This window comes from Xenopus tropicalis, chromosome 4, assembly GCF_000004195.4.
Source record: "Xenopus tropicalis strain Nigerian chromosome 4, UCB_Xtro_10.0, whole genome shotgun sequence".
NCBI lineage: Eukaryota > Metazoa > Chordata > Amphibia > Anura > Pipidae > Xenopus > Xenopus tropicalis.
In genome coordinates, this window is record NC_030680.2 from 96,320,567 (window position 1) to 96,348,150 (window position 27,584).

At 39.4% G+C, this 27,584-nt stretch overlaps 2 protein-coding genes across 3 annotated transcripts in view; both read right to left on the bottom strand.

The window, feature by feature from the left end:
* eps15 (epidermal growth factor receptor pathway substrate 15) overlaps nt 1-2,090 on the bottom strand; it is a 48,305-nt gene extending 46,215 nt beyond the window's left edge. Inside the window, 1 exon segment of one of the 2 annotated variants that reach the window (NM_001126628.2) lies at nt 1,953-2,090. In NM_001126628.2, coding sequence (NP_001120100.2) covers nt 1,953-1,979 — 27 coding nt within the window. In that variant the 5' untranslated portion in view covers nt 1,980-2,090. 2 annotated transcript variants of the gene reach the window in all.
* Nucleotides 2,091-9,992: 7,902 nt separating this feature from the next.
* calr3 (calreticulin 3) lies at nt 9,993-27,467 on the bottom strand. Its single transcript, XM_031900951.1, has 10 exons — nt 27,397-27,467; nt 25,776-25,888; nt 24,337-24,438; nt 23,948-24,151; nt 22,650-22,744; nt 17,879-18,088; nt 15,437-15,550; nt 14,457-14,600; nt 13,157-13,249; nt 9,993-11,287 (listed from the first exon to the last, which is right to left on the bottom strand). The coding sequence occupies exons 2-10, from the start codon at nt 25,861-25,863 to the stop codon at nt 11,024-11,026; spliced, it is 1,314 nt and encodes a 437-aa protein (XP_031756811.1). The 5' UTR covers nt 25,864-25,888; nt 27,397-27,467; the 3' UTR covers nt 9,993-11,023.
* Between the last annotated feature and the right edge of the window lie 117 nt (nt 27,468-27,584).

Below are 27,584 nucleotides of genomic sequence, written 5' to 3' on the forward strand. Positions count from 1 at the left end.
TGATGGAATAAAGACTGGATTTTAATCTTATCCTCGTGGTGCTCCGCTATTTATTATCTTTCTATTTTTGCTTGGCTTTTGGACCTTTGGGAGTGGGTCTGCGTGACAGCACACTTGGGCTTGCGGTAAGTGCTCCCGTGTAATGTAATTTTTAGTACTGTTTTATTATTACAAAGAAAAAGGAAATCAATTTTAAAAATCTGAGAAATGGATCTGGGATCCATTTCTGCATAATGGATCCCATACCTGTAATCCATAGCAAGCAATAAGATGTAAAAAGGTGACCAGTAAATGCTACCTGCTAATTTGTTGCTATTGTTGTTATTGCAACAGGACAAAGTTAGTGGGGGCATTTCTAAAAACCGGGAAAATTGCATATGGGGAGTAACCCCATGCGTGTCAACCAATCACATGCTTGCTTTCATTGTTCTACCTGCAGCTAGCTGAAAAAAATATAGACAGTAGACACATTTGCCCATGAGCAACCATTGTTCTACCTGCAGCTGGCTAAATAAAGCCAATCACTGAATGGTTGCTATGGGTTACTGCCCATGGTCAAATTTGCCCAGTGTTGATAAAGGAGTCTCACTGACTGGTTGCTTGGGGCAAATTTGCCAAGTGTTTATAAATGAGCACTATTTGATAATATAATCCCAATAGTTACCTATTAGATAGATACCTTTTTGCGGGACAGTTGTCATTTTTTGGTCCAGTGCAGTCCCTCACAAATCAAATTTCAAGTCTTGAAAAACAAGACTGCGAAATCATTATTCACATTGTATAAAGGGCTTAAACGACTGCACCCAGCTGGAATGATGATGTAGGGCTGCAATGTCCCTGCATAAAACACTAGTACACCTATTGCTTCTTTACTTGCAATACTGCCATTCCAACCATGTAAAAAGCGATGTTTTGTTAAATAGGCGTAGTATTTTGAGGGCGTAGCCACAAAGTGCCTGTGGACAAAAGTTTCCCTGCTGCAGGTCCTTATGTTCCTTTTTTGATTATTCACATGTTGGGAGGTATGCAGTTCAGCAGCTTTAAGCCTGCATGTAAAGTTTAACATTCTTTTTCTTCACCCCAACCACCCTATATTCCTCTCAAAAATTGTTGCCAAAATGTGCACAGTCATATCTTTATAGACACAAAGCAGAACCACAAGTACTGCGACATTCACATGCATTTTATCCAGGAAGCCCAGTGAATTATTTGAAATGTCAGAGACCTTTAAAGAGAAATTATGTCCCATTTACAAAAGGTTTTGATTTCCATGTAGTTTTACAAATATTCCCATACACGCCCATGTTATGTTGCTGAATTGTGCAATAAGAGGTTTAACTGGTAAACTGGTGGGCTGCATGTCATGAAACGGGTATAAAACTTACATATATGTAGCAAGCGACAAATTGTGAATCCCCATGTATCACTCAACAAGTTCGCCCACTGGATCAGTCTGATGATTCCCCACTGCCTGACAGTCATCTGCTACTTCTCCCACTGACTGCAAAGACTGAAACTAAATATTGCGCAGCTCACGTCCATCTTCATGGGTATCCGCAACATTTATACCATGAAAAAGCAACTTTCTCTGTTTCCAAAGCAACACAACAGACACACCAACCGAGTATACCGAAAACCATAGCATACGACCCAGCGACTTGCTAAAGTGTCGTACCAACTTCCTCATTATACACTACTTTCTGAAGCTTGTGTTGAGAGTGTAAAAGCTGCAGTTCAGCAATAATTGTGAAATCCATACAAGTTAGTGTCGCCCACATACTCTGTCATACTGAACTCGAATGGCTATGATAGTTTCAAACTCCTTCTCCGAGTGTGTCACCGCAACAAGAACTGGTCGGGTACAGCAAACACTGCTCCCGGTACACTCCCAGTGGGCCCCGGTACACTGTTGCCCACAGAACAACGCAACTTTGCCCTGAGTAAAGTGTTACCTGTGTCCGGGGCAGTGAGGCCGCCATGCTGCTTCCGACCCGATCCGCCCATCATGCACAGAAAGAGGGGAGGGAGAGTGTGTGAGATAGTGGGTGGGGCCACTATGAGGAGGGGACTGTGTGAGAGCTAGTGGGTGGGGCCACTATGAGGAGGGGACTGTGTGAGGGCTAGTGGGTGGGGCCACTATGAGGAGGGGACTGTGTGAGAGCTAGTGGGTGGGGCCACCATGAGGAGGGGACTGTGTAAGAGCTAATGGGTGGAGCCACTATGAGGAGGGGACTGTGTGAGAGCTAGTGGAAGGAGCTGCTGCAAGTAAATATGGGAGAGCCTGAGTGCTAATGGGATGAACCAGTGGGAGGTGGAGCGCTGGAAGTGTAAGGAGAATGGGGTCACGGGACGGCTGGGAAGTTGGGAACTGTAAGGAAATGTCAAAATGTGTTTTTTTCCAGCCGGGCTGTTAGGGGGCGCTTATAGAATATAATATACTTTATTTAGAAAAAGTATTGGTGTGTTTCTATACTTTTCCTTGCAAGGTGTGGTGGCAGTTATATTGCGAGGTACCTGTTTGGGACGTAGAAAAACCTGGGATACTTACCCTCACTGTAAAGCCTCAGAGACCTGGGCAATGGCAGATCTGACATTGCACACCACAATATGTGGCCGAAATAACCAAAAACCATGTTTAGGACAATAGAAATGTTGACACATTCACAAGGTAAATAGGAACATTGTTACTTAGGTTGAAAAAAGACGTACGTCTATCAGATTCAACCATAATGCCTATGTATAACTTGCAGGGCTGGAACTAGGGGTAGGCAGAAGAGGCAGCTGCCTAGGGCGCAACGATTGGGGGGTGCCAGGCAGCAGCCTCGCCTGCCTACCCCTAGGTTGCATCGTGCCATTTCAAATCGCACACCGCGCCCCCCGCGCACAAACTGCGCATGCGTGTCAAAACACACGGGGAGGGTTTGCAAAGTAGCGGTGCAGGGGCGACGTAGCCAACCGGGTTGCCTAGGGCGCCCGGTCGGCTCGGCCCGCCCCTGATAACTTGCCTAACTGCTAGGTGATCCAGGGGAAGGCAAAAAACCCCATCTGAAGCCTCTCTAATTTGCTGCAGAGGGGGAAAAAGTTCCTTCCGGACCAGTCCCTGGATCAACTTGTACTGACAGCTATCTCCCAAAACCCTGTTAACTTTTAATTTCATAGAATGCAATTCTAAGCAACTTTTCCATTGGTCCTAATTATTTTTTTTTTTATAGTTTTGAAATTATTTGCCTTCTTTTGACTCTTTCCAACTTCAAGCCAAACAACAATTGCTCTGCAAGGCTTTTATTGTTATTGTTGCTTTATATTATGTTTAGGTCTTCTTCTATAAATATATCAGTTTCTCATTCAAACCAATTCCTGGTTGTTAAAGTAATTTGGACCCTAGCAACCAGATAACTTCTGAAATTCCAAACTGGAGAGTTGCTGAGCAAAAAAGTAAAATAATTACAAAACCACAAATAAGACCAATTGCAAATTGTCTCAGATTATTACTCTTTACATAATACTAAAAGTTAACTCAAAGGCTAACAACCACTTTAAAGCATCTGTTCCCTAACATATTGGTTGGCACAGCATTAAAATATAAATGCCAAGTGATCGCTGCACTTTTAAATCCTATTTATATATGATAATCTATGATAATGTGGGCATGGTTGTAGTTTCTATTAAGGCACCTGAGGGCCCAGGACTAGGGCAGCATCTTTAGGGAACAGATTCTGGCACTAGCAGACCTTCTCCTCTATAGTTTGGAGGTAAATTTAAAAAACGTTTAAAAAATCACCCTCCCCAGCTGCAGAAGGGGAATATGGACAAAGAGGGATGGGGGGTGGGATAAAGCACTGAAAAACTGTGTGCTGGACCCCTCTGAGGGCTTGTTACGCCGCTGGATCTTGGGCACCAATATTATTTTTTAAAAAACAGCTTTCCACTGGGCACTTGTTGTTAAAGGCAATGGCAAAGGGGGAGATTAGTCGTCCACAGTTAAATTTTGACTACCATGGGCGACTAATCTCCCCAAAATGCCTTCCCACCAGTAATAAACTAAATCATGGGTGGAAAGGTGTATGTAGTTCTTAGTTTTCCAAAGTTTCCTGCATAGGAATCATTTGGCGACCTGAGAAAATGAAATGCAGCATATGCTTTCCCACCTGCGATTCACTTGTTGGGAAGACTTTTTGGGGAGATTTGTTACCTGCTTTAGCTGAGATTTAACTGTGAATTACTAAATTTCCCAATTGCTATTGCCCTAAGGGGGGAGGTGTCAGAAGTGCAGTGTCTAGGGCAGCATTAGACCCAAGCTGTGTATATATATATATATATATAGGAAGGTATAGTTAAATTAAATTAACGTGTATATATATTTTTGTCTTTAAACTGCTAAATTTAGCAGTATTTATGAAATTTTAGACAATCTCTCATAGCTTGAACTTTACCTCATCTTATCTTCTACATATCCTGAGGAACAAAGACAACACTAGAAATATAAATTCTATGTAGTAAGTGCATATAAAGTAAAATGCAGATTAACAACAACTTGGAGGAGTAGCAGAGACATGTTATACAGTATAAGGTGGTAGCTACTATTTTCGAAAGTGATTGTACTTCCAAATCAAGACATGAAGCTACTAATGTAGAATTCCTTTAATAATATATATATATGTATACAAATACATGAAAACAATTAAATCAATACAATAAAGCCCCCATTGGCGCCAAAAGACCAAATTTGATACTGTGTCTATGTATTTAAAATAATTTATCAGAACTGGCAGACAGCCACCTATAGATATAAAGTGCATGTATGTGACTTCCCAGTCACTTGTAAAATACGGTTTGGAAATAGTGATGTGCAGGCCGGGGTGATACCTGCAGGAGCCGCGGGTTCAGGCCGACTTCGGCACGTGACTTGCGGGTTGCGGGTGGGTTCAGGTTGAGCTCACCCTCCCTGCCCGCAACTTTAGACTGCCAACTTCCTCTTCCTGCTTCTTTTGGGACATCATTGTGGGGCAGGGCAGGCATGGGTGTATAAAAAGATGGGAGAAGCCAGGTTGGGTTGGGAGCGGGCGGGGTAAGGGTAAGATGAACTGTCCCTTTAAGCCACATCAGCTCTTATGTTCATATTATGCTGTAATTATGCTGTAATGTATGGCTACCCAGAATCCCATGGGAGCTTCCTTTCTCCTATAACCTCACTGGTTCCATCCATTAGAAGCCTCTGGTAAGTATGGGTTGGAAAGGAAAATATCTTGAAAATCCTTTTCATATTCTGCTTTTGTAGAAAGTGAATAGTTGAAATAATATATATTATTACTGTCAATGATGACAATTCATTCTTGGTTACTGGATCTCGTTCTGTAAGTGTTACATTTTTGCTGTGGCTCTTTTATTGATTTATCATTTCCTTCCTGTGTCACACCAGAGTGTCAGGAAAAGGAGGAACACTGTTATCTATCCTGTTTTAGACCATCCTTTACATTTTCTCTTACTTATTGTTATTATTTCCCTTTTTACTTTTTTACCATTGTCGTGGCCAACATTGCATGATTGTTTTTTAATATTCCACTTATGAACCTGTCATTCTTCTGACATCAGCTGCCCTGTATCAGGCAAACCTGTACCAGTGCAGTAACCCAGAAAAACCACATAAATGCTTTTATTTATTTATTTATTTTTTTGCAGCAAAATAATCAAAGGTGATTAACACTCCTATATACTGTAGTTGTGCAGATCTTCCTAGTATTAGTAAAGGAACACAATTATTTTATCATTCATCCCTCAAATGCCTGTTGGTCATTTGAAACAACAATCAGCTGTCACTTATTCTTTCATATGATGTTACACTAAAAGGAAAAGACATTTGAAATGTTTGAAATCTTATTAACTAACACATTGTGTGAAACAATATCTCTAGAGCACAAGTTGCAACAATTTGGAAACAATTTACAAACCTGTTTTAATATTTTGTGATTCTGGTAATTTCACATTATATTTTGTTAGTTGTTGCAACTGCAATTATACTAGAATTATGGAATGTTGCATTGTTTGTAAAAAGTGATTCGCACTATTTTCTGAGGAAGTGGCAGGATGCCATGAAACGCGTAAAGCGTAGCTCCATTGTGATGTACATGTGCCTTTTACTGCTGATGGAATAAAGACTGATTTTTTATTTTTATCCTCGTGGTGCTCCTTTTTTTGCAATTTTACTCTTGGGATCCATCTGGGAGCGGGTCCGGCATGTAGCACACTTGGGCTGAGCAGTAAGTGCTCCCGTGTTTTGTTCCCTTTGTGCATACTATTTTTATTTTTGGCTGGAAATGAATATTGTGGTGCAATTAGTCATCATAGGACATCATCCAGTGATGCAATGATGAAAAGACAAGAATAGAAGAGTAAGTTTTTATTTATTGGCAAAATAATAAATAACAGACACATTCTGAGTAACAAAAACAAATATTAAGTATAAATTTGTATTTGTAAAATGACACACTAAATATCTGAAGACATTGGAAAGAACCTAAACACATGAAAGTTCTAAATGATATATGCGCTGAAGTCAGTTTAGCCCTCATTCACATTAATAGTTATCAAAAAGCGGTTGAACTACTCCAAAAACTCCCAGAATCCCACTGAAAACCTGAAGGGAAGTATGGAGTTATATGTTGTGAGCCACAGGTTTCTCCAGCCTGCGTCTGAGTGAACTGGATGGAAAAAAATCTAATGTTGCCTCTCAGCTTTGTGCTTCAGGTTTAAGGCCAGCAAGAGACTTGTCCAATAATGGTTCAGAACCTTTTTGGACCCAAACCCCTCTCAGCAAATAATTTTTAAATATGCAAACTAAAAATAATGTTTGCTCCAAAAAGTTAACAGTAGCAACACTGGGGGGAGATTTATCAAGACACGAACACTTGGAGCATTCATTCGAATATATTTCCGCCGATTTTTCCGCGCTTGCGTAATTTTTTCGTATGCTTGCGCAACTTTTTCATACGCTAGCACAAAAAATTCAGAAAGGTTCTGCCGCTGTTTATAATCGTTCGGTACGAAAATTTTGTGACTTTCGGATCGCCAATACGATATTATCGTGACTAATATGATTTTTTCGTAAGCATTTTTGTGATATTTGCGATCTTCAGAAATTATCGTATCCAATCCAAATTTTTCCCATTTGGGATTCGAACTTGTGTTTTAATGAATCGGCCCCTATATGTGGCTACTATTCAGTAAAAAAAATTGGGCAAAAACAGTACCATACATTACATTAGGGCTGAACAGCTAACAGCATTCATCTAAAACTCAAAAATTCCAGTTTAACTTGACTTTCCTTGGGCCAGGTTGGAGCTGCAGAGTGCCATTGAGTCCTATGGGAGGCTTCCAAAATCGTGCACAGAAGGATCAAAGTCGGAAAGGTTTTCCCGCTGTTTTCAATCGTTCTGTATGAAAATTTTGGATCGCCAATAAGATATTATTGTGACTAATATGATTTTTTCAGAGATTATCATATCCAATCCGAATTTTTCCCATTCGGGATTCAATCTCATGATTTTATGAATGAAACCCTTAGTATATTAGTATATAGTATATTAGTGAGTAATATTCTCAGACAGTGTGCAACTGGTGTGATTTTTTTGTAGTTTTTGAATTATTTAACTATTTGTTGGGCAACTCTTTGGTCACTAAGGTTCAAATTGCCTTAGCAACCAGGCAGTGTTATGAGGGAGAGTGGAAGATAACAATGTGAAAAATATATAAGTAATATAAATTAACACATACACAGAGCAATTGTTTTTTTGGCTGCTGGGATCAGTGACACTAATTAGAAAACTATAAAAATTAAAACTAGCTAAATTGTTGCCTTTAATTGGGCATAAGCCAAGCCCAGGTTGAATAACTACTGGATTACTGGATCTCAGAGTACCCTCTATATGATAAAAGTGGGAATAATAGAAATAATGATTGGTGCATCTGTAGAAATATTGAATGTCTTAATTAGGACTAAATCACAATTGTAAAGGAGAAGGAAAGGTAAAAACTAAGTAAGCTTTATCAGAAAGGTCTATGTAAATACAGCCATAAGCACTCACAGAAACCCTGTACTGAGTCCTCTATCAAAAGAAACACAGGTTTTCTTGTCTCCTTTTTGTAAACATGCTGTTCTAAATTCCTGTGCCAGAGTCGGAGCAGCTCTCTCCTCTTTCCCCTCTCCTGCTCCCCCCTCCCTCAAGAATGCTAAGAACTCCCTCCCCCCCCCTTAGGAATGTGGATCTCAGCCAATCAGCAGGAAGCTTCCTCATAGTCTTACAAACTGCGCATGTACACCAGTCTTAGGGGCACATTTACTAATCCACGAATCCGAATCCCGAATGGGAAAAAATCAGATTGGAAACAAACATTTTGCGATTTTTTTCGTCGCTGTCGTGACTTATCCGCGAATTATCGCAACTTTTTCGTCGCCGTTACGATTTTTTCGCGAATTGCAGTGACTTTTTTGTATTGAGTGCTCGTAAACGGTGAGCAAACCTTTGCGACTTTGCATGATTTTGGAAGCCTCCCATAGGACTCAATGGCACTCTGCAGCTCCAACCTGGCCCAAGGAAATTCTCCCATAGGACTCAATGGCACTCTGCAGCTCCAACTTGGCCCAAGGAAAGTCTCCCATAGGACTCAATGGCACTCTGCAGCTCCAACCCGGCCCAAGGAAAGTCTCCCATAGGACTCAATGGCACTCTGCAGCTCCAACCTGGCCCAAGGAAAGTCACGATACTGAAGCTTGAATGAATCCGAAACTTTCGTACTCGGCGCGACAGTATGATTATTTTGTGACAGCGACAAAAAAGTCACGACAATTTGCGAAAAAGTTGTGACGGTGACGAAAGAGTCGCAACAATTCGCAAAAAAGTTGCGACGGCAACGAAAAAATCGCAAAAATACCGGTCATAACGGAAAAAACGCATTCGGACGCTTTTCGGACATTCGTGGATTAGTAAATGTGCCCCTTAGTCTTGGTGCAGGTGCGAGGCATTATGGGAACTTTCTTTACAGAGCTCAGCATTTTTTTTTCCTATGGGGCTTCTAATCATGTGAAAGGAAGAAATATGGGGAGACTATTGAGAGAAGTGAAGGTATGCCTGCAGCTTGAGATTAACTCTTTATTTGCCTTTCCTTCTCCTTTAAGATTCAGTTGAATACCAAATACACCATAAGATATTTGTCTAAATACCAAATTGAATTTAATACCTAATATGCATATGCAAATTAGCAAAATTACAAAAAAAAATCTGCTTCCAATCTAAAGTCAAGTGATAATTAAAAAAGTCAGTGTGATAAGTATGTGCATCCCTAGTCTTGATACAGACAGGTTTTCAAGGAAAAATAGGATTAACAGTACAATAATTTAAATACAAAAAACATTTGAATAGGTTATTGTGCCCTGAGAGATGTTGTGTGGATATTTTTTGTTTGCTGTTACAGGTGAGGGTTGCCATACTGTTGCCTATTTTGAGCAGTTAAATACAATAAACATACACCAGTTACCATACTTTCATAAAAATATGAAAAAAGTATAATGCTTGCTTAACTATAACCACAGCACATATCAGACACAGTAGTCTACTTTTTCTTTTAGATTTAGGAAATTTTAAAAAAATTGTTATTGTTTTTAAAATCTGATTGGTGTAATAAACCTTTTATATTGATATGTTATACTTATGAGTATAAATAGATACAAAGCGGATATTGTCAGTCTGTTTATATAGGGTTTATTTATTTCAAAAGCAGACAGATATCCCAATAAAGATCATTTCACAGCTGAATGATTTTTTTCATTAGGAAGGTTTTTATCTTGATTAGGTATAAATTGTTTAAGAATCTTAGAATCTTGAAATATTTAGAGGGACCCAGGGTTGGACTGGGTATGCAGGGCCCACCAGGACTGCCACCCCAGGGGCCCCCTACCCTCCTAGAGGCCCCCACCACCCGCCCTACCCACCCAAGCCTGTATACCTCATACGTACCTCACCATGGATGTGGGGGACAGTAGTCACTGGGGGAGCCTCAATACTTCCCACTGGGAATCGGTTCTGGGTCGGCAGGGCCCACTGGGTTTTTTCCTGGTGTTCCGCCAGCCAAGTCCAACCCTGGAGGGGCCCAGCATGTAGTACTTCCTAATCCTGACTAGCCAAGTAAATGCTTAGGGTTATATCTGAATATTAAATTTGGTGAGTAAAGGCACTTAAGAGTTTAAGGGCTCTTATACAAGTGTTTGCTTGTGTGTTCCCCAGTGCTATGCTCTTTCATGTGTTTCAAAGCAGGGGAACACAGGAATTAATGCAGTCCAGTGTTTTCTATCACAATGAAATCACTGTGCCACAGGGAAGTGCCAAATGCAGGTGTAAGGACCAAATTTTCTCTGTGCCACAATGAGTACAATGTGATAAAAAAAGACTGGGCTCTGGCGGAAAGCATAAAAGATCCAGCAGTGGCGAACACACAAAGCCAACGCTCATGAGTAAGAGCCCTAAGCCTAAGTACAAAGACATCAGTTAGTCCATATCATCAGTGTGACAATGATCCAGTTCTAGTTTTGCCAAGACTAATGGCACAAGGGGGGAGCTCTGAATTTTTGCTATCAATTTGCCAAACCTTAGAGAGCCACTATAACAAAAACAAAACATCACAAAAATGTCACTGACACAAATGTTAGAAAATGCTCTTTATGCCAATCATTTATGATAGTATAAAGTCTTAAATTACAAGATCATTATCTTACTGATGACACAGAGTTAATAGTCTCTGTGTGTGATGTAATCAAATGAAACTCCACCTGTTCCAGTTCTACAGGATCTAGTTAATTTATTCTTTGTTTATGCCTACAGTCTCACTCCGAAAAGTAAACCTAAATATATAAACATTAAAGTCTGTGTTAGATTTTTTTTTAAGGGACACTATACCCTGTCTAATGGAAATAGTGGCTGTTTAACAAGATATTTCCCAACTTCAAGTGCATTTGTGATCTTACTACAATGTATTATAATTCATCCTTAGCTGCTGTATTGGTTTCTTCTTTTGTTTCAGCTTCAGGTTGTGTAATGTTTTCAGTTGCTTTTTCCACTGGTTTTGATTCTTGTTCTATTTTGGGTCTTTCTGCTTTACCGTCTTTTTTAATTTTTCCCATTTTTTCTATGTCTTTTAGTAAGCCTTTCCACTTTGGTGCTTTCCCCTCTTTTATCTCCTGTGCCTCCTTTGCCTCTTTTTCCGCATCCAGTTTTTCTTTCATCTTCATTTCAGGATCCTTTAATTGTTTAATAAAACATAAGAAATTATGGCAGTTCAAAGAAATGTTTTTTTTTTAACATCAGACTGTGATATAATAACATTGGTTAAGCCAGTCAGATACTATACCTGCAATAACTCACAGAACTTAGTAAAAAAAATAGTAATAAAAGTAATAACATTTTGAGGGAGCACATTGCATTCATACTCTCACACAAATTGTTTTTACATGAAAATATGCAAAGGTGTGTGGAATGACAACGTATTATGAAAAGTAAATCTACACTATGTAACAAACCAGTATAAAAAAACAATATACGTGTCAAACAAAAATATCAACAAAATTTGGATACATTTAATATGCACATTCACAAAGACAGTGGCCAAAAAATAAACTGTTTACACAGCCATTGCAACTTTGTAGAAGTATGGGATCCATTATCCAGAATGCTTGGAACCTGGGTTTTACCATACCTTAAGACTGCTAAGAAACATTAAATAAACACAATTGTTTTGCTACAAATGTGGATATATGCAGCTTGGTTTGGATCAAGCACATGGTACTGTTTTATTATTAAGAAAGAATGGAAACATTTGTACAAAATTTTAATAATCTGTTTAAAATGGAATTTATGGGATATAGCTTTTCCCTCACTTGGAGCTTTCTGGAGATTGGGTATAAGAGATGCCATACCTAATATTTATTTATATATGTGCTGAAAACACAAAGGTGGCTTTATAACCTGCAGGTTGCTGATCAGTTATAATATAATTATATTTGGAAAAAACCCTCCAAGGTTAGAATATGATTACAAAGTGATTGTTCCTGTCTAATACCATTTATACAAAAGATACAGCTACCCCAGTAGGGTTATAGGGAGGGTGATAACGTTAATATTAAAAATACATTATAGTGCTTGTAAACATAAAATTTGGCTAATGACAGAAAACGTAATTCTAAGGGGCACATTCATGAAAATGCGAGTTTGAATCCCGAATGGGACAAATTCGAATTGGCTACGATAATTTCTGAAGATCGCAAATATCACAAATATGCTTACAAAAAAATCGTATTAGTCACGATAATATTGTATTGGCAATCCGAAAGTCATGAAATATTCGTACCAAATGATTGTAAACAGCGGGAAAACCTTTCTGAATTTTTCGCGCAAAAGTACGAAAAAGTCGGCGAAAATACACTCGGAGCGTTCGTGGATTACTAAGTCTGCCCCCTAAGTATCTTTTCAATGTATATATTTAATACACATTCAGTACACTGGAGGAGCCTAACATATTGCCACACTACCAGTGTATTACCCCTTTAAAACCTTAAACATAACATTTTTGATTGATATATATTGGAAAGCTACTAGAATTACGTTTCCATCATTAGGCAAAAAGACCAAAGTTTTGCTTTGAGAAAGACACTTTAGGGTTGTACCAAAGCAACGATACTTGGAAACAAGTCCAGACTACTCTGGTTGGTGAGAGGCTGGTGTATCACCTGATTCAGTGAGCAATGGGAGGTATGTTGGCTGTAGCATTTGGACTTTCTGACCAAGTTTAATATTATCTTGTAATTATGTTTTTTTTTAATTCATTTTTAATTCAGAATATATAGAGTTGCAATTGTCAGAAAAAAAGGCTACTGTCACATATGGCATTTCCTCTCCTGGCGAGAAGACACCGGTATGGCCCAACCTATGTGTGTTTAGGCAGTGCATCTAATGCAGATCATATTTATGCCTATTATTGTATACTTGGGGCAACAGCATGTTTTCACTGCTGGAAAAAACTACATTTGCAACAGTAGCCTGGTATTTAAAGAATATAGCCCAAATTTAACTCTGCTTTCATCATATATATATATGATATATTATGGCCTTACCTTTGTAATGCCCCATGTCTCATTTCCAATCTTCTCCGCAAATGTTTCATTATTTGTTATAAGGAAATTATCAAAGATTGTGCCTGACTTTACCTGTAGAAATAAAATGAATATGTGTATATAAAACCATATATGAAGTGTTTAAGTACACCACGTTATAAGGGAGACAGGGTGGTAGAGTGACACAGTATGTGTATATAGTGGGATTCTTTCAATACATAAACAAGGAAACAATAGAAGAAATAAATAAATTATGACTGTTATTGTCTTGGAAAGAAGTAGACAAAGCCAAATGGGTAAAGTGTAAATCAAAATGTTTTGGGTTTCCCATATTTCCCATAGATATACAGTTATCTCCTTATTATGCTGATATAAAACATATAAGTATTGCACTTACAATGAACTTAAAGGAGACATAGTGGATAAATGGAAAAACCCTAATTTTGTAGGCAATTATGAATAATATACGGTGCTGGTTTCACTTTGGGCTAAACATTAATCCTATCTGTAAAAATGGCCCCTTTACTGCAGCTTCCTACAGATCCTATCAGTTTTCTGTCCCTGTTCTAAATGAAGGGTGGGCGGATCCTAATGGGGGATAGCCAATCACAGCCCTGCAGTCACACACGCAAAGAAAGACTTCAGTTCCCTATCAGGTCAGCCTAGATGCTGATTTATTCCTGTCATACAGTGCTGAGTGCTGCCGGCTCCCCTGCACATCCAGAGAATTCAGCCAGCAGGAAGTGGAACGGATGGGTGGGACTAGTGGGATTATGGTGGAATTTCTCAATAAATCAAACAAAAACACAACTTTTTTAAGCACAATCCTTCTATATTTAGAGAACTATAATGCACCGGTACATTCTTAATTTATAGTAATGCTAACATTGTTTTATGTTTTGGTTACTAGTTTTCTGCCTGGTTTTGAATATCATGACTGCTGCCTGCCCTGATTTGTGCCTCAACCTTGATTATCCCTCAGATGCCATGGCATCAGACATAAGCCTGTAAAGGCAGTAGCCTTTACTCAATATCAAACTTCCTCTTTGGTCCCTACTACTGGTCTCGCCAGTCTTGTGGCTCATGACATAGTTTATAAGTGTGTGGCAGGAAGGGATATGTCTTGGGTCTTGGTCTAGGTCTTGGTTACGTGCATCCAAATTCACACTAAATTATGACATCTATGATAGAATCATAGTAACATAGTAAGTTGGGTTGAAAAAAGACATACGTCCATCAAGTTCAACCATAATGCCTATATATAACCTGCCTAACTACTAGTTGCAACATACTTTCTTACCTGCCACAAATCCAGTCCAATAATCCCAATATTGTAATATCTGTAGAGATTTGTATCTGGTACATAATCTGGGTTATCAATCTCTGGTTGAATCCACTCTCCTTGAAAATTGGGATTGTCTATGATGTGTGGTTTCCATATTCCCTACAGAAAAAGATGTAGCTTAATACAATTCCGTAAGCTGTACCAGGGAAGAGTTTCACTGGCCTACTGAGCATTATTTGTCAGAAATCCTTGTAGATTATCACCTTGGATAATATACAAAATTCAGTGAGCTAAGCGAGCGGATCTTTACCCGATATCCCCACCTACGGGTGGGCGATATCGGGTAGGAAGTTGCTTTAAAAAAAAATAATCCTCAGGGCCAAACGATCGGATTACATTTGCGGCCATGGGCAGTCGGTTCGGGGACCGCATCAACGAGCCGATGCGGTCCCCGATCCGACCGGATTTTCTAACCTGGCCGATCGATATCTGGCCAATTTCAGGCCAGATATCGGTCGGCCAGGCCGCTCGTTTCTGCCCATACATGGGCCGATTAGCTGCCGAATCGGTCCAAGGGACCGATATCGGCAGCTTCTATCGGCCCGTGTATGGGGGCCTTTACTAAGCAATGATTATAAGTAATCACATGAAAAAGCACCATATACAATGTGTATTATAATCTTATTCATAAAAGGTACTGTTGTTAGTGCTGTCATTTTCTGTATCCAATCTTCCTCTCCTGTCTCTCTGGCTTAGGACTAATAAGAAGATACTTTTAGTTTTAAATTATTATGTTCTTTTTCTAACTCTCTAAATAAAATTCTGGTGGGTTGTTTTTTTGCTCTATAGGCTATGATAGCAGCATCTGCAACGTAAATGCACTATTTATAGAGAATAACAAAAAACCCGGAAACGTAAAAAATAAAATACTACAGTACTTGGCAGTCAGGTACTTGAGTTACTCTGTGTGGCAAGTAAAGGGCTTAAGATATTACCTTGTATTTCGGGTTTGGGATCATTGGAGGTTCCCATTCCCCATCCATGGTAGAATCCCAATCAATCGGTATATGTGACTCTGGATCAGGAATGTATTCTGTCTCGTCCCAATCCTAGCACAGTATACACACCATACCATTAAATCAGAGAGAAGGGAATCCAAAAGTGATTAAAAACTATGTAAGTTAAAATATTAAACCATGTTGACAGTGCATAAATAGACACAATATAATTCACCCGGCACTCTTAAAAATATTTAGTAAGAAGCAATGGAGATCATAGTGATTTACTACCTACAGGGTGCAAAAAAAATGGAGGAACATGTTTTATGGATCATAGCCTGCTAAGTTATTACTAACTATATATAAAGTCTCAACACATTCCACAATGCTGTAAAAGAAATGGGTGTACAAAATGATCATGCAGATTACATACAGAAAAAAAGCAACCAATAACTGATACAAGAGGTAAAGAGGGCCCTGCCCAAAAAGCATTATGTCTCTGTATAACATCATTATTTAAATGTAATCTGGCCCAAAAACATCCTGCATTCAAGATAACTACCCACCACATACAAACAGTAGGTCAGTACTATGTTACATTTAGAAGGAAGAAATTGGAACATGATTGACATTATTTCCTTATGACGCAAAAACGTAACAAAATGAGTAGATCCATTTTATCATTCGTTACCAGGGAACACCACAGACACCACAAACGTGAAACGCTATTCTTATGTGTGGCACATAGGTAATAAGGTGTGCTGCTATGGGTGCAGCTTTATAAATCAAAGATAAGAGAGGTGCAAAGTAATTTAGTAACATGAGGCAAAGTACAAAGTACCATGCTTTTTGCAGTTTACCTCTCTGGATTTTACTTATAGTGCCCTTAAAGGACATGTAAACCCCACACACAAAAATTTAATCAGTGAACAGCCTCTTTGAAATCTTTCAATACCTGCCACACTGGTTGTCCAGAGGTTAATAGTAAGGCTGCAACATCTCCTTAATCAGTTAGATTTCCTTCTCCTCCTGTAACACACTCAGCTCCCTCCCTCAGGAATTTGCTTTGGCTGTTGGCTTGTGGGCATGCTCACTAGTTCTAAGCTCAGATTACTAAACACGCCCTCCATTCTAGCAGCCAATGAAGAGATGGCATTGCTGGTTCCCATAGAAACTCAGCTCTAGCTGTCTGCTTCAATTTTTTTCTCCTGAGCTCAGCTTTACCATTACAGTGCTCAAAGCAGAACTTTTATCAGAGACAGTTGTGCCTGTATTAGCCTTGTATGCTGAATAAGGGTCTGTGTGTGTGTGTATGCTGTTTGCGGATTTAAATGTATCTGATTATGTATCAGAGGAAAAATGGCCACCGGGTGAAAGCTGCTATTTGGTTAAGGAAAATGTGATGGTGCTGGGAATATATGCAGTACACATGATGCCATTTGGGTGAGGGAGACCTGCCCAACTTATATACATTGTAGGTCAAATGTAGGCTTTACATGTCCTTTAAAGGAGAAGGAAAGGTAAAAACTAAGTAAGCTTTATCAGAAAGGTCTATGTAAATACAGCCATAAGCACTCACAGAAATGCTATATCAAAAGAAACACAGTATTTATTGTCTCCTTTTTTGTAAACATGTTAGCAGCAGTCAGAACAACATGTCTGATTTCCTCTTAGAAAAAGCCTTAATTCCTGTGACCAAAGTCTGTGCAGTTTTCTCTTCTCTCACCTCTCCTGCTCCCCCCCCATAAGAATGCTAAGAACTCCCTCCCCCCTCCCTTAGGAATGTGTGATCTAAGCTATAAGGCTAGACTGCAAACAGGAAGCTATTTAAAATGGCAGCTGCTGTCTTAAGCAAACGGAGAAAGCTTCTAGGGCTCTTTTCTCAGGTATGGCAATGCTTTCTGCAAAATAAATATTTTGCTCTAGTGGCACTAATGTGGTGAATCTATTGGCAAATGCCAAAATCACCTTCCTTCTCCTTTAAGGTGTAATTATTTGTACTCCTATAATAAAATAAATGTTTTATATGACTTTGGCATCTCTGCCTGTGTATGGCAGAAACACACAAATGGCAGGTGCCATTAACTTGTGAGTCATTCAGAAAGTGCAGTTACACTGGGTGTAAAAACACCACATTCTGGAGAAAAAAAGGATTTGTGCACAGTTATACTGGAGTTCTTGGAAAGAGACCACATTGTTTGAAAAATGGCAATTGCCACCTATTTGTTATATTCTTCCCCATTTCTGAAATTCCAATAACTGAACAATGCACAAAACATTACATGTAACTATGCCCAGTACAACAGAAAAGTTTATCTGGATATAGGGAATTAGCAATATAAGTATGTGTGCGTTCATGGGATATTATACTATTGAATATTAACAGCATGAGTGTACAGTATACAGAGCACAAGATGTACAGAGAGAAGAGATGTTTACCTCTGGCTTTGTTTCACTGGGATCTTCAATCTGCTCCCTCTCGTCCCAGTCTAATGGTTTGGTTGCATTTGGGTCTTTTATTTTACGGGGTGGAAGGAAGTTCCAGTCATTTTCCAATGTGCCATTCTCCACATTTTCATTATCAATCTTAACTTCATATGTATTATTGGGACGAACAATCAGTGTATATAAGTGGGTCAGTTCATCATGCTGTCAAGTAAAAAGCATGTATAGAGAACATAATTAATACAGATCCAAACTGTGTTTCAATGTCCTGCTTAGTTGGCACAAGGCTGGTGAGTTTCCATGAAAGCAGAAGCATTTCAATTTGCATTTAGAGGGTACAACTTCTAGAGGCAAAAATGTACAGAAATGTACCATAGACCTAGCAGATGCACCTAGGGGCTTATTTATCAATTTTCAAATTTGTGAATTTGAGTTTGTTTTTCTAAATCAATGAAACTCACATATTGAATGTTCATGAAATGCAGAAATTCTAATGCAAACTTGTGGAAAAAGTTTTGTGATAATTCTGCAGCAAAACTGTGCTGTGGGAAGAAGTTTTCTCATTCCTACATTCTACACATGTATTATTTGCCACATAATGTTGTGCTGGTTTTCAGTGCTGCACAGTGGGGGAAATGGCCATTTGTGTGATTTTTTTTTTTTTTTTTAGTAAATGAGGTCTTCCATCTGCAATCCGGAAGCAGGTCTATACGCAGGCAAGCTGTTATCTCTAATTCAGGGTGGGACTGACTTCTGTAGAATAATGGCAAACTATTATTCAAGGCAAACAGACTGCTGCCAGTGCTGTAGTTGTTGCAACATTTTGTACCTAGCTTTTTTATTTTTCCCTTCCATTGGCCAGTTAGAAACTGCAACCTAGGCACATGTCTACCCTGCCTACCCTAAATCCTACCCTGGAAGAGGATGAACTTGGCATGTTTATAAATGAGTACCATGTATTTACACCTTGGGGCTGATTTACTAATCCACGAATCTGAATCCCGAATGGGAAAAAATCGGATTGGAAACAAACATTTTGTGATTTTTCGTAAATTGTCGCGACTTTTTCGTAGCCATTACGACTTGCTCGTATATTGTCGCGACTTTTTCGTAGCCATTACGACTTGCTCGTAAATTGTCGCAACTTTTTTATAGCCATTACGACTTGCTCGTATATTGTCGCGACTTTTTCATATTGAGCGCTCGTAAACGGCGGGCAAACCTTTGCGGCTTTGCATGATTTTGGAAGCCTCCCATAGGACTCAATGGCACTCTGCAGCTCCAACTTGGCCCAAGGAAAGTCACGATACTGAAGCTTGAATGAATCCGAAACTTTCGTACTCGGCACGACAGCTACGAAAAAGTCGCTACAATTTACGAGCAAGTAGTAATGGCTACAAAAAAGTTGCAACAATTTACGAGCAAGTCGGAATGGCTAAGAAAAAGTCGCGACAATTTACGAGCAAGTAGGAATGGCTACGAAAAAGTCGCAAAATACCGATCATTACGAAAAAAACGTTGCTTTTCGGACGTTCGTGGATTAGTAAATGTGCCCCCTTGTGTAGCTGTTCTAGTATCTTAAAATCACACAACAATTGTAATAAATCTGCCCATATGTGTCTGCTCTAAGAAAAGTCATTTTATCAAGTGTTATATTTCAAAGACAGATGCCAAACTTCTAGATGAATCAGCTTTTATAATTTTTTTTCAACTTGAAAAGTGGAATACTTTGGGTGATATACAGTATGTGCTTCTACCTTTTTGTTGTTTCTTTATTTGCTTTGTGTAAGATTAATGATACTTTAAATGGAGAAGAGTTTCTTCACTGTGGGATGCCAAAATGTTATGCACCCCCAGGCTAATCCTCCTATTAGGAGAGAACTGCACCAGCCTGTGGGAGAAAAACTGTGCTGCGCCGTCATCTCCTTACATCAGTGCTCAGTTACCTTGGCACTTGGCATTCTGCACATGCACAGTAGAGTAAAATCTTTGGTATATTCTACTGCACATGCGCTAACAGGAATGCGTGCAGGAGATGCCTGGGGCCCCTGGTAGAAAGGTAAGTAAAATGGTGGTGGTGGCACAGTGCGGACAGTTTTTTCTCAGGCCGGTGTGGTTCTCTGATAACAAGAAAAAACCTTGGCGAAAAAAACTTGGTGATCTATTTCACTGGGGGTTGCCGAAAACCCCAGTGAAACAGACTCAGGTATCAGTGGGCCCATTTGCCTTGTATGTCAATACTATGGCTATTCACCATTTATAAATAAGAACAAAGAGAGTAAATGAAAGAAAGGGTAAATAACATAAAAGGAGACATGATTCAGAGAATAAAGAAAGTGAGTAAAGATGGGAAGGAAAAATAGTTTGAAAAGTAGGTCTACGATTTCCTCGTGGGCACCTGACACCCCAGGTCAACACTGCTGTAACCCATACATGGTTGTGTACATTTTACATTATTACAGGCAGAAGAGTTAAAGGAAAACTATTCATATAAAGACTTAACCAACAGATAGTTCATATCATGTTAATGGAGAAGGAAAGGTAAAAACTAAGTAAGCTTTATTATGTAAATACAGCCATAAGCACTCACAGAAACAGAAGATTTCTTGTCTCTTTTTTTGTAAACATGTTCTTCGGTATCAGACTTCCTCTCTCAGAAAAATCCTTCATTCCCAGGGCCAGAGTCTGTGCAGCTCTCTCCTCTATTCCTTCTCCTGCTCCCCCCTCCCATAAGAATTCATAAAACTCACCCCCCAAGGAATGTGTGATCTGAGCTACCAATGGTTAGAGCTGCAGCAGGAAGCTATGGCGACCAAGCTAAAATGGCGGCTTCTATCTTAAACAAATGGAGGGGGCTTCTAGGGCCCTTCACTTAGGTATGGTAAAGCTTTCTGCAGAATAAATATAGCGTTCTAGGTGACACTAATGTGGTGAATCTATTGGCAGTAAAATGCCAAAATGACTTTCCTTCTCCTTTAAGTGACCTATTGAAGAATCTCACCAAAGTGGAATATATATATCAGTAAATACTGCCCTTTTACATCCTTTCCCTTGAGCCCCCATTTAGTGATGGGCTGTGTTCTCCCTCGGAGATCACGTGGCCAGAAATAATGCATCTCTAGCTGTAACAGGAAGAAGTGTGGAAGCCAAAGATAAAACTCTGTCCATTAATTGGCTGATGTGGCCTAGCATGTATGTGTGCCTTGGCTTGTTTGTGTGCACTGTGAATCCTATGATCCCAGGAGGCAACCCTTAATTCTTAAAATGGCAGTTTTCTATTTAACCAGTGGCACACACTACTAAAAAAGTATATTTTTATGAAAATGGTTTATTTAGATGAAGCATGTTTTGCATATGAGCTTGTTTATGCAATATCTTTTTATAGAGGCCTACACTGTTTAGAGGTATAGTTTTCCTTTAATACAAGCTTTATGTCAACAGCAGAAGCAAGATGTAAACACTAAGGCACAAGATATGATTTAATTGTGGCAACTTGTAGCATGGATCAAAATACAAATAACCGACGTTTCCCAGCGAAGTACCAGATACCAGCCTGCATATGTGGTTATATGCTGTAAACAGGATGGTATGCATTTTTGGGTGATAATTATCCACACCAACTGTGACTGTAGTTATTTATTCAGGACTATTTATTCAGGACAAGTTGCAGCAACCAAAATGTGCAATGTGCCATAGCCTGAGATGATAGGACAATATTTACCAAATAGGCACACAGTGACTTTTGAAGGGAACCCCTATCTCCCCAGCCAACTTGTGTTTGCCTGCCACCAGTAGTTTGTGGGGCTGGGAAAGGGGTACTACTATACAGCACTCTGCTCTATTGTAGTTACACCACTGCCAACAGGGCTTATTTGTTGAATAAAGTTTGAACAATACTTTATGGGAGACGACAAAAACAGAAGTAGCCCCTACTAAGGGGCTGATTTACTAACCCACGAATCCGACCCGAATTGGAAAAGTTCCGACTTGAAAACGAATATTTTGCGACTTTTTCGTATGTTTTGCGATTTTTTCGGATTCTGTACGAATTTTTCGGATCCAATACGATTTTTGCGTAAAAACGCGAGTTTTTCGTATCCATTACGAAAGTTGCGTAAAAAGTTGCGCATTTTGCGTAGCGTTAAAACTTACGCGAAAAATGCGCAACTTTTCGCGTAAGTTTTAACGCTACGCAAAATGCGCAACTTTTTACGCAACTTTCGTAATGGATAGGAAAACTCGCGTTTTTACGCAAAAATCGTATTGGATCCGAAAAATTCGTAAAGAATCCGAAAAAATCGCAAAACATACGAAAAAATCGCAAAGTACCGATCATTACGAAAAAAACGCAATCGGACTCCATTCGACCCGTTCGTGGGTAAGTAAATCAGCCCCTAAGTGTGTGTAACTTTAATTTGTATTAAACAATTGTTTCCTGTTCTGGTAGAATGAAGGGCTGGTACATTTTCTCCAGAAAGGTAAAAACAGCTGTTTATAGAAATAAATCCCATCATGCTTTTACAGGCATGGAACTCGTCAGTGCCAATCATGTCAATCATGTACTAGCAAGAGACAACCCACTCAGACGAGAGAGAGATTAGTATGGTGGTTGTGGGGGATGGCATTGGAGCTGTTGCCTCAAGTGGGTTCAGCCCCACAGGCGCCTCTGGGACTAGTAAAGAAATAAATGTATATAAAATGTATATAAAAGTTAACCACCGAGCACTGAATGACTATACAATCAATATGAGTATGAGCATCATACCTTACAAGTTATGTTCTTTTTGATTAAGCGGTTTTCCCCCTTGTAGTTAAAGATAATATGAACTTTCTCATGTATAGTACCACAGATATCAGGCCCTGAAAATTATATAAACACATAAAAACAAACAGATGAAAATAACATTTAGTATTTACATTTTCATTTTAATTTCCACCACCACGTGGCATTTTCAGTACCAGGGATCATATACCCAGACCTAGTTCACTGAATAAAAGTCAAATGTTATGGTTTTGCCTGGATTCTCTGCAATCAAGATGACAACTGCCTGGGGGCAGGGGCAGTAAATAATCACCCATGGTCTGGAGTGAGATTCAGCATAGGCCCTGGCATTTCAAGTACACAGAGGCCAACTGAATTTGACCAGTATGCACCTTGTGTGGACATAGCCCTCTGGTGAGGGAAACAATTTCCAATAGCTGCCCTTTAAGAATGTCTTAAAGTCTATCTTGTGTGAAGAAGCTTTGTGCTCAAAGAGCACAAGTGGCCTTGGATTTTTTTATTTTTCAAAGAACATTAAATCCCAAAATAAAGGAATGTAGAAGTAAATAATTAAAATTGAAATATAAAATGGAAAGAGAGAAAGCAAACTAACTATTTTGCAGGCCACTGGAAACAGAGGTTTGTCTATCACTGCCTCTATTCCTGGGATTAAATGCTAGGAAAAACTGTGGGTTACTACCCATTACCAGATTCTCATCACAGTTGGTGCCCTGGAAATAGTTACCACAATCAAGTAAGTAACAGTAGGTTCTAAATCTTGCTTGTCCTAATAGATGGTAACCACTGGTTATAGTTTAAGAGCCTTTATGCCCTTTATTTACATTTTTCATTAGTAATATTAAGTTTTGTAAATTCACTAATATTGCTTTTGCTTCATTTCTAAAAGCAACTTTAAAGGTTTTTACTGTTTAAGTATGCTGTTTTAGCCTTGCCTATGTTGCTAATATCTTTCTTGCAGACGAACCACAAGCTTCCTTATAACTACCCATATGCCTCTTATTGTAATAATCATGTTACAAACCAGAATAAGATAGAGTCTAGCAGTTTAAGAATAATGGTATGATGCCATTTAGGAGGCCAATTAAAAGGTCTATAAATGGCACTCTCCATAGCAGGGACAAGTCCTTAGTCTGTAAAAAGAGATCCCTTATATATGTGCTATCCTAGAAATTCCCCTGCCCAATTATGCTGAAATAAACAAAAATAGTGTTCCTTTATGTCTGTGTTTGCATAAATGTTAATTCAACTGATTATTCCTTATTAAAAAATCCATTACTTACCGAACATAATGTAGTACTGGGATTCACTACTCAATTGCTCCTGGTTCATATCTGCAGGAAATAATTTTACATAACCTCCACCACAGTCAATCCCTTGCTCGTGTTGTACAGTGTACTGGATCACCAAGGTCTGTCCCTCATTACTGAATGGCTCAAATTTTGCAGAGATAGCATAAAACTTTCCATCCTGGCTTGTTTGCAGACCTGAAGATATAATCCTAGCAGTCAGAATATGCCCTGTTTATTAGATATGTAACTGCCATTTATTGTAATAAATCTTTTGTAAATAATCTGAAAATCTGTAAACCATCTGAGAACTATTTTTTTTACATAGCATTTCTGTGATTTGCAATAAACTCTACATGAAATGTAACAGTGTTAAGTCCTACCTTTATCCTTTTCTGGATCGCCAAAAAGTTTGCCTGAAGAAAGTTGGAATTTTCCCAAATCTGATTTGTTTTTTGATTCAATCCACCTTTTTTGCCAATCATCTGTAAAATGGTATTAAATTAGCATGCATATAAATGTGAAGGCTTACCGCTATTGCTTGTATAATAGCAAGCAGTGGCATACTGAGAACTCGGCAGGCCCCCCCTGCAAGAAAATCTTTAGAGGGGCAAATATTAAGCAGCGGGCGTGCATAACTTCTGCAAGGAGAGCGGCTATAGAGGAAGCAGACCCCACAATCCAGGTCCCCTGGGCCCCCCCGCGACCATACATCCCAACATTTGAAAAATGTAAAGAGGGACAAAAATAAATGCTGCGAGTAAATGTGGCAACATATTTGGCCATGCCCATTTTGTGACCACACCCTCTAAATTTCTGGGGGGTTTGGGGTTGTTTTATGTGTTATTACAGTTTTGCTAATAAAGCTGAAATTGCCTTTTAAGCTGCAAGTCTCAGTTCCCCCAAGAGACCTGTTTAGTTTATTAGTTACAATTGTATCTAAGTGCAGCTATAGCTTGTTAAGATTTCTGGGCTCTCTGCCAAATGCTACTTTTTTTGTTTGTATCTTTTTTCAGTGCAGGAGATAAAAGGGAAATGAGGGACTTTTCAGTAAGAATTCAGGACTGTGGGTTGAACTGTTAAAAGATAAACTGTGAAAATCAGGACAGTTGGGAGGCATGTCTGTGACCATGGGACTGCTTCCTTTATAGTTAATAACACTGTTTAAAGAGGCAGTACACCCGCCCCAGTGATGTAACTATGTATTCAGCAGGACCCCGTACCATGGGGTCTGCTGTACCACAGTCCCTTGTCCCTGCCCCTTCTCCTACCTTTAAATATAGTGGTGCGGTCGGGGCTGCTAGGTGTGGTGTGGGAGGGGGGTTAGGATTGGTCGCCCCTAAGAGGATTTTTCTGCAGGGGGCCCAGAGCGATCAAGTTATGCCGCTGATCCTCCCCACTGTGATAAACAGGGTTTAAGCTGAACATACTTTTTGGCTATTCTAATTTTAAAAAAAATTGACTTTTTGTGATTTTTTTTCACTAAAGAAGGCAAATTTGGGATTAAGCAGTGGTCAGGTTAGGGTTCTCACAGAGCCTGCTGCCATCTGAGGTAGCACAAGATGCAACTGCATTCTCTACAGTAGCTACCAAAGGTGGATTTTTGCAGTTTGAGGCAACAGTGCCCCTGGTACCCCCTCTTCACCCCATGCTTTCTTCACTTGCACTTGAGTTCAGGAGGTTTTAGGGGTACTACCCCTTGTGCTGTCAGATACAGTATTGGGTAAGGTAAAAGCTGGGCAATTTGGCCATATAAGCCTTTTCAGAAATATGCTTCATTGATTTAATTATGGTAGGGAAAATTGCAAAGAGGGTTTCTAACCTCCATCCTCAAACTGTTCTTGAAAATATATTATGGGATCTGCAGACACTGCCACAAGTAATGCTCCCAAGAGTAAGAACCACCACATATCTGAAAAAGGGAAAACCAGTCACCTGTAGACAAGGAAAGAACAGATGGAATTATTCAAGATATGGATAATATGATACAGAAAGTGAATCCCAGGAAACCTTAGGATAAAGATGCACAGAATGCAGAAGCAAGTGTGCTCATATACTAAAGGTGCTTGAATGGAAAGTAAGATGTAAGTGGCAATGAATACATTAATCAATAAAAAATTTCTGACGCAGACCAAAACTGAGGGAATGTCAATGCAGTAAGATGCACAGGATAAAAGGATACAGAAAATTCAGAAAGACAGTAATTAGACAGTTAGTAGTAGACTATGCAGAAAGAATGTGAGTGCAGTGAATAGATAAACAGATATCAAAATGTATGATATACAGGATGGTTTAAAGGGTTATTCAGTAATAATGTGAGTGCATATGATACAAATACATACAACAGACTAATCAGGAAGATGATGAGTATTTTGACCAAGAAATTAAAAGTTAAGTAGATGAACAGGATACAAGAAAAAAGAAAGGAAAGAAGGACCCAAAAGTAAATGAATACTAAAGCGTTTGTGTCATGCAGGGAAATGTACAGATGTTATTTCAGTGAGTGCACGTTAAAGCAAAATCATGCAGAGAGAAGGGTTGGTATGAATGATTACACAGAGGGTGTACAGGATCAAAGGGGGTTTCACAAAGTGCATAACTACCACCTCTGGTTCCCTTCTGCGGTGAGAGAAGTGAAGTTAATATAGAGCAGTAAGTAAGTGCACAGGGTACTAAGTAGAAATGGAAGGAAGTGGCAAAAAGGGAATAGTATGAAACCATGGAAATATGTTTAATGAACACAGGCTGGGAGAGAGTAAGGTAAGAGAAGCGATTAGATGCATAGGATGCAGAGTGTAGGCATAGGGTGCATGTGTAGGGAAAGGCAGTGAGTGGATGCAAAGATGAATAGTGCAGATAAGTTATAGCTCATATAAACACTAGCTGAAGTGAGATCAGTGAGCAGATGTGCAGAATGCAGAGTATATATAGAATATGTCCACAGAGAAGATGATTTCAAAAAAGCTAGTGAGTGGATGCTATAATGTATATATAGTATAGACTATACCAAGGTGGGCACCAACATACAAACCGAGCAAACTGAGAGCCTGAATAGCAAAACGAAATGGAGGAGATATATTGAGAGTGATAAACTGAAGCACAGGGTGGAGAAATGTGGGGACATACACAAGATGAAGGCAGGATGGAGGAAACTCAATAGAGCGCAGAGAATGGAAGTTGTTATCCCTGGGCATACAGTGCCGGGAAGGTATGACACTGAGACGGGATGCAAACACAAGTTTTGGCTGAGCAGGGTACAAGCAACAGACTAATGCCCAATATATGTGCTATTCAATAGTTAGTTTACACGTGTGGTGACTGTGGGATTGCAAATTAAAGGGATAGGGTAAATGGATGTTATAGAAGTAGGTGCCCAGAAGATGCTGGGATACAGAATATACAGCAGAGTGTAGAATGAGGTGTAGAAGGATGAGATTAGTCACCTGTAGAAAGGACGCCAAAGATGAGACGCTCAGTGCCGGCAGCTTGTGCATATGCGAATCACAAATTACCCCTCAAACTGTGCCCAACACAGATGGCTCAGCCTGATTGGTCAGAAGAGCCCTGAGGCAGCCAACCAGCGCAGACCACGTGCTGGGAGGGGTCACAGGTGTGGGAAAGTGAGAGAGGC

Bases quoted from the DNA above. Each gene is read 5' to 3' on its own strand.
- calr3 (XM_031900951.1), bottom strand. From the start codon at position 25,863: ATGTGGTGGTTCTTACTCTTGGGAGCATTACTTGTGGCAGTGTCTGCA. The intron at 24,152-24,336 runs GTAGGACTTAAC...TTATATCTTCAG, and splicing joins CGATCCAGAAAAGGATAAAG to GTCTGCAAACAAGCCAGGAT. The intron at 15,551-17,878 runs GTAAACATCTCT...ATACTGTGCTAG, and splicing joins CCAGTGAAACAAAGCCAGAG to GATTGGGACGAGACAGAATA.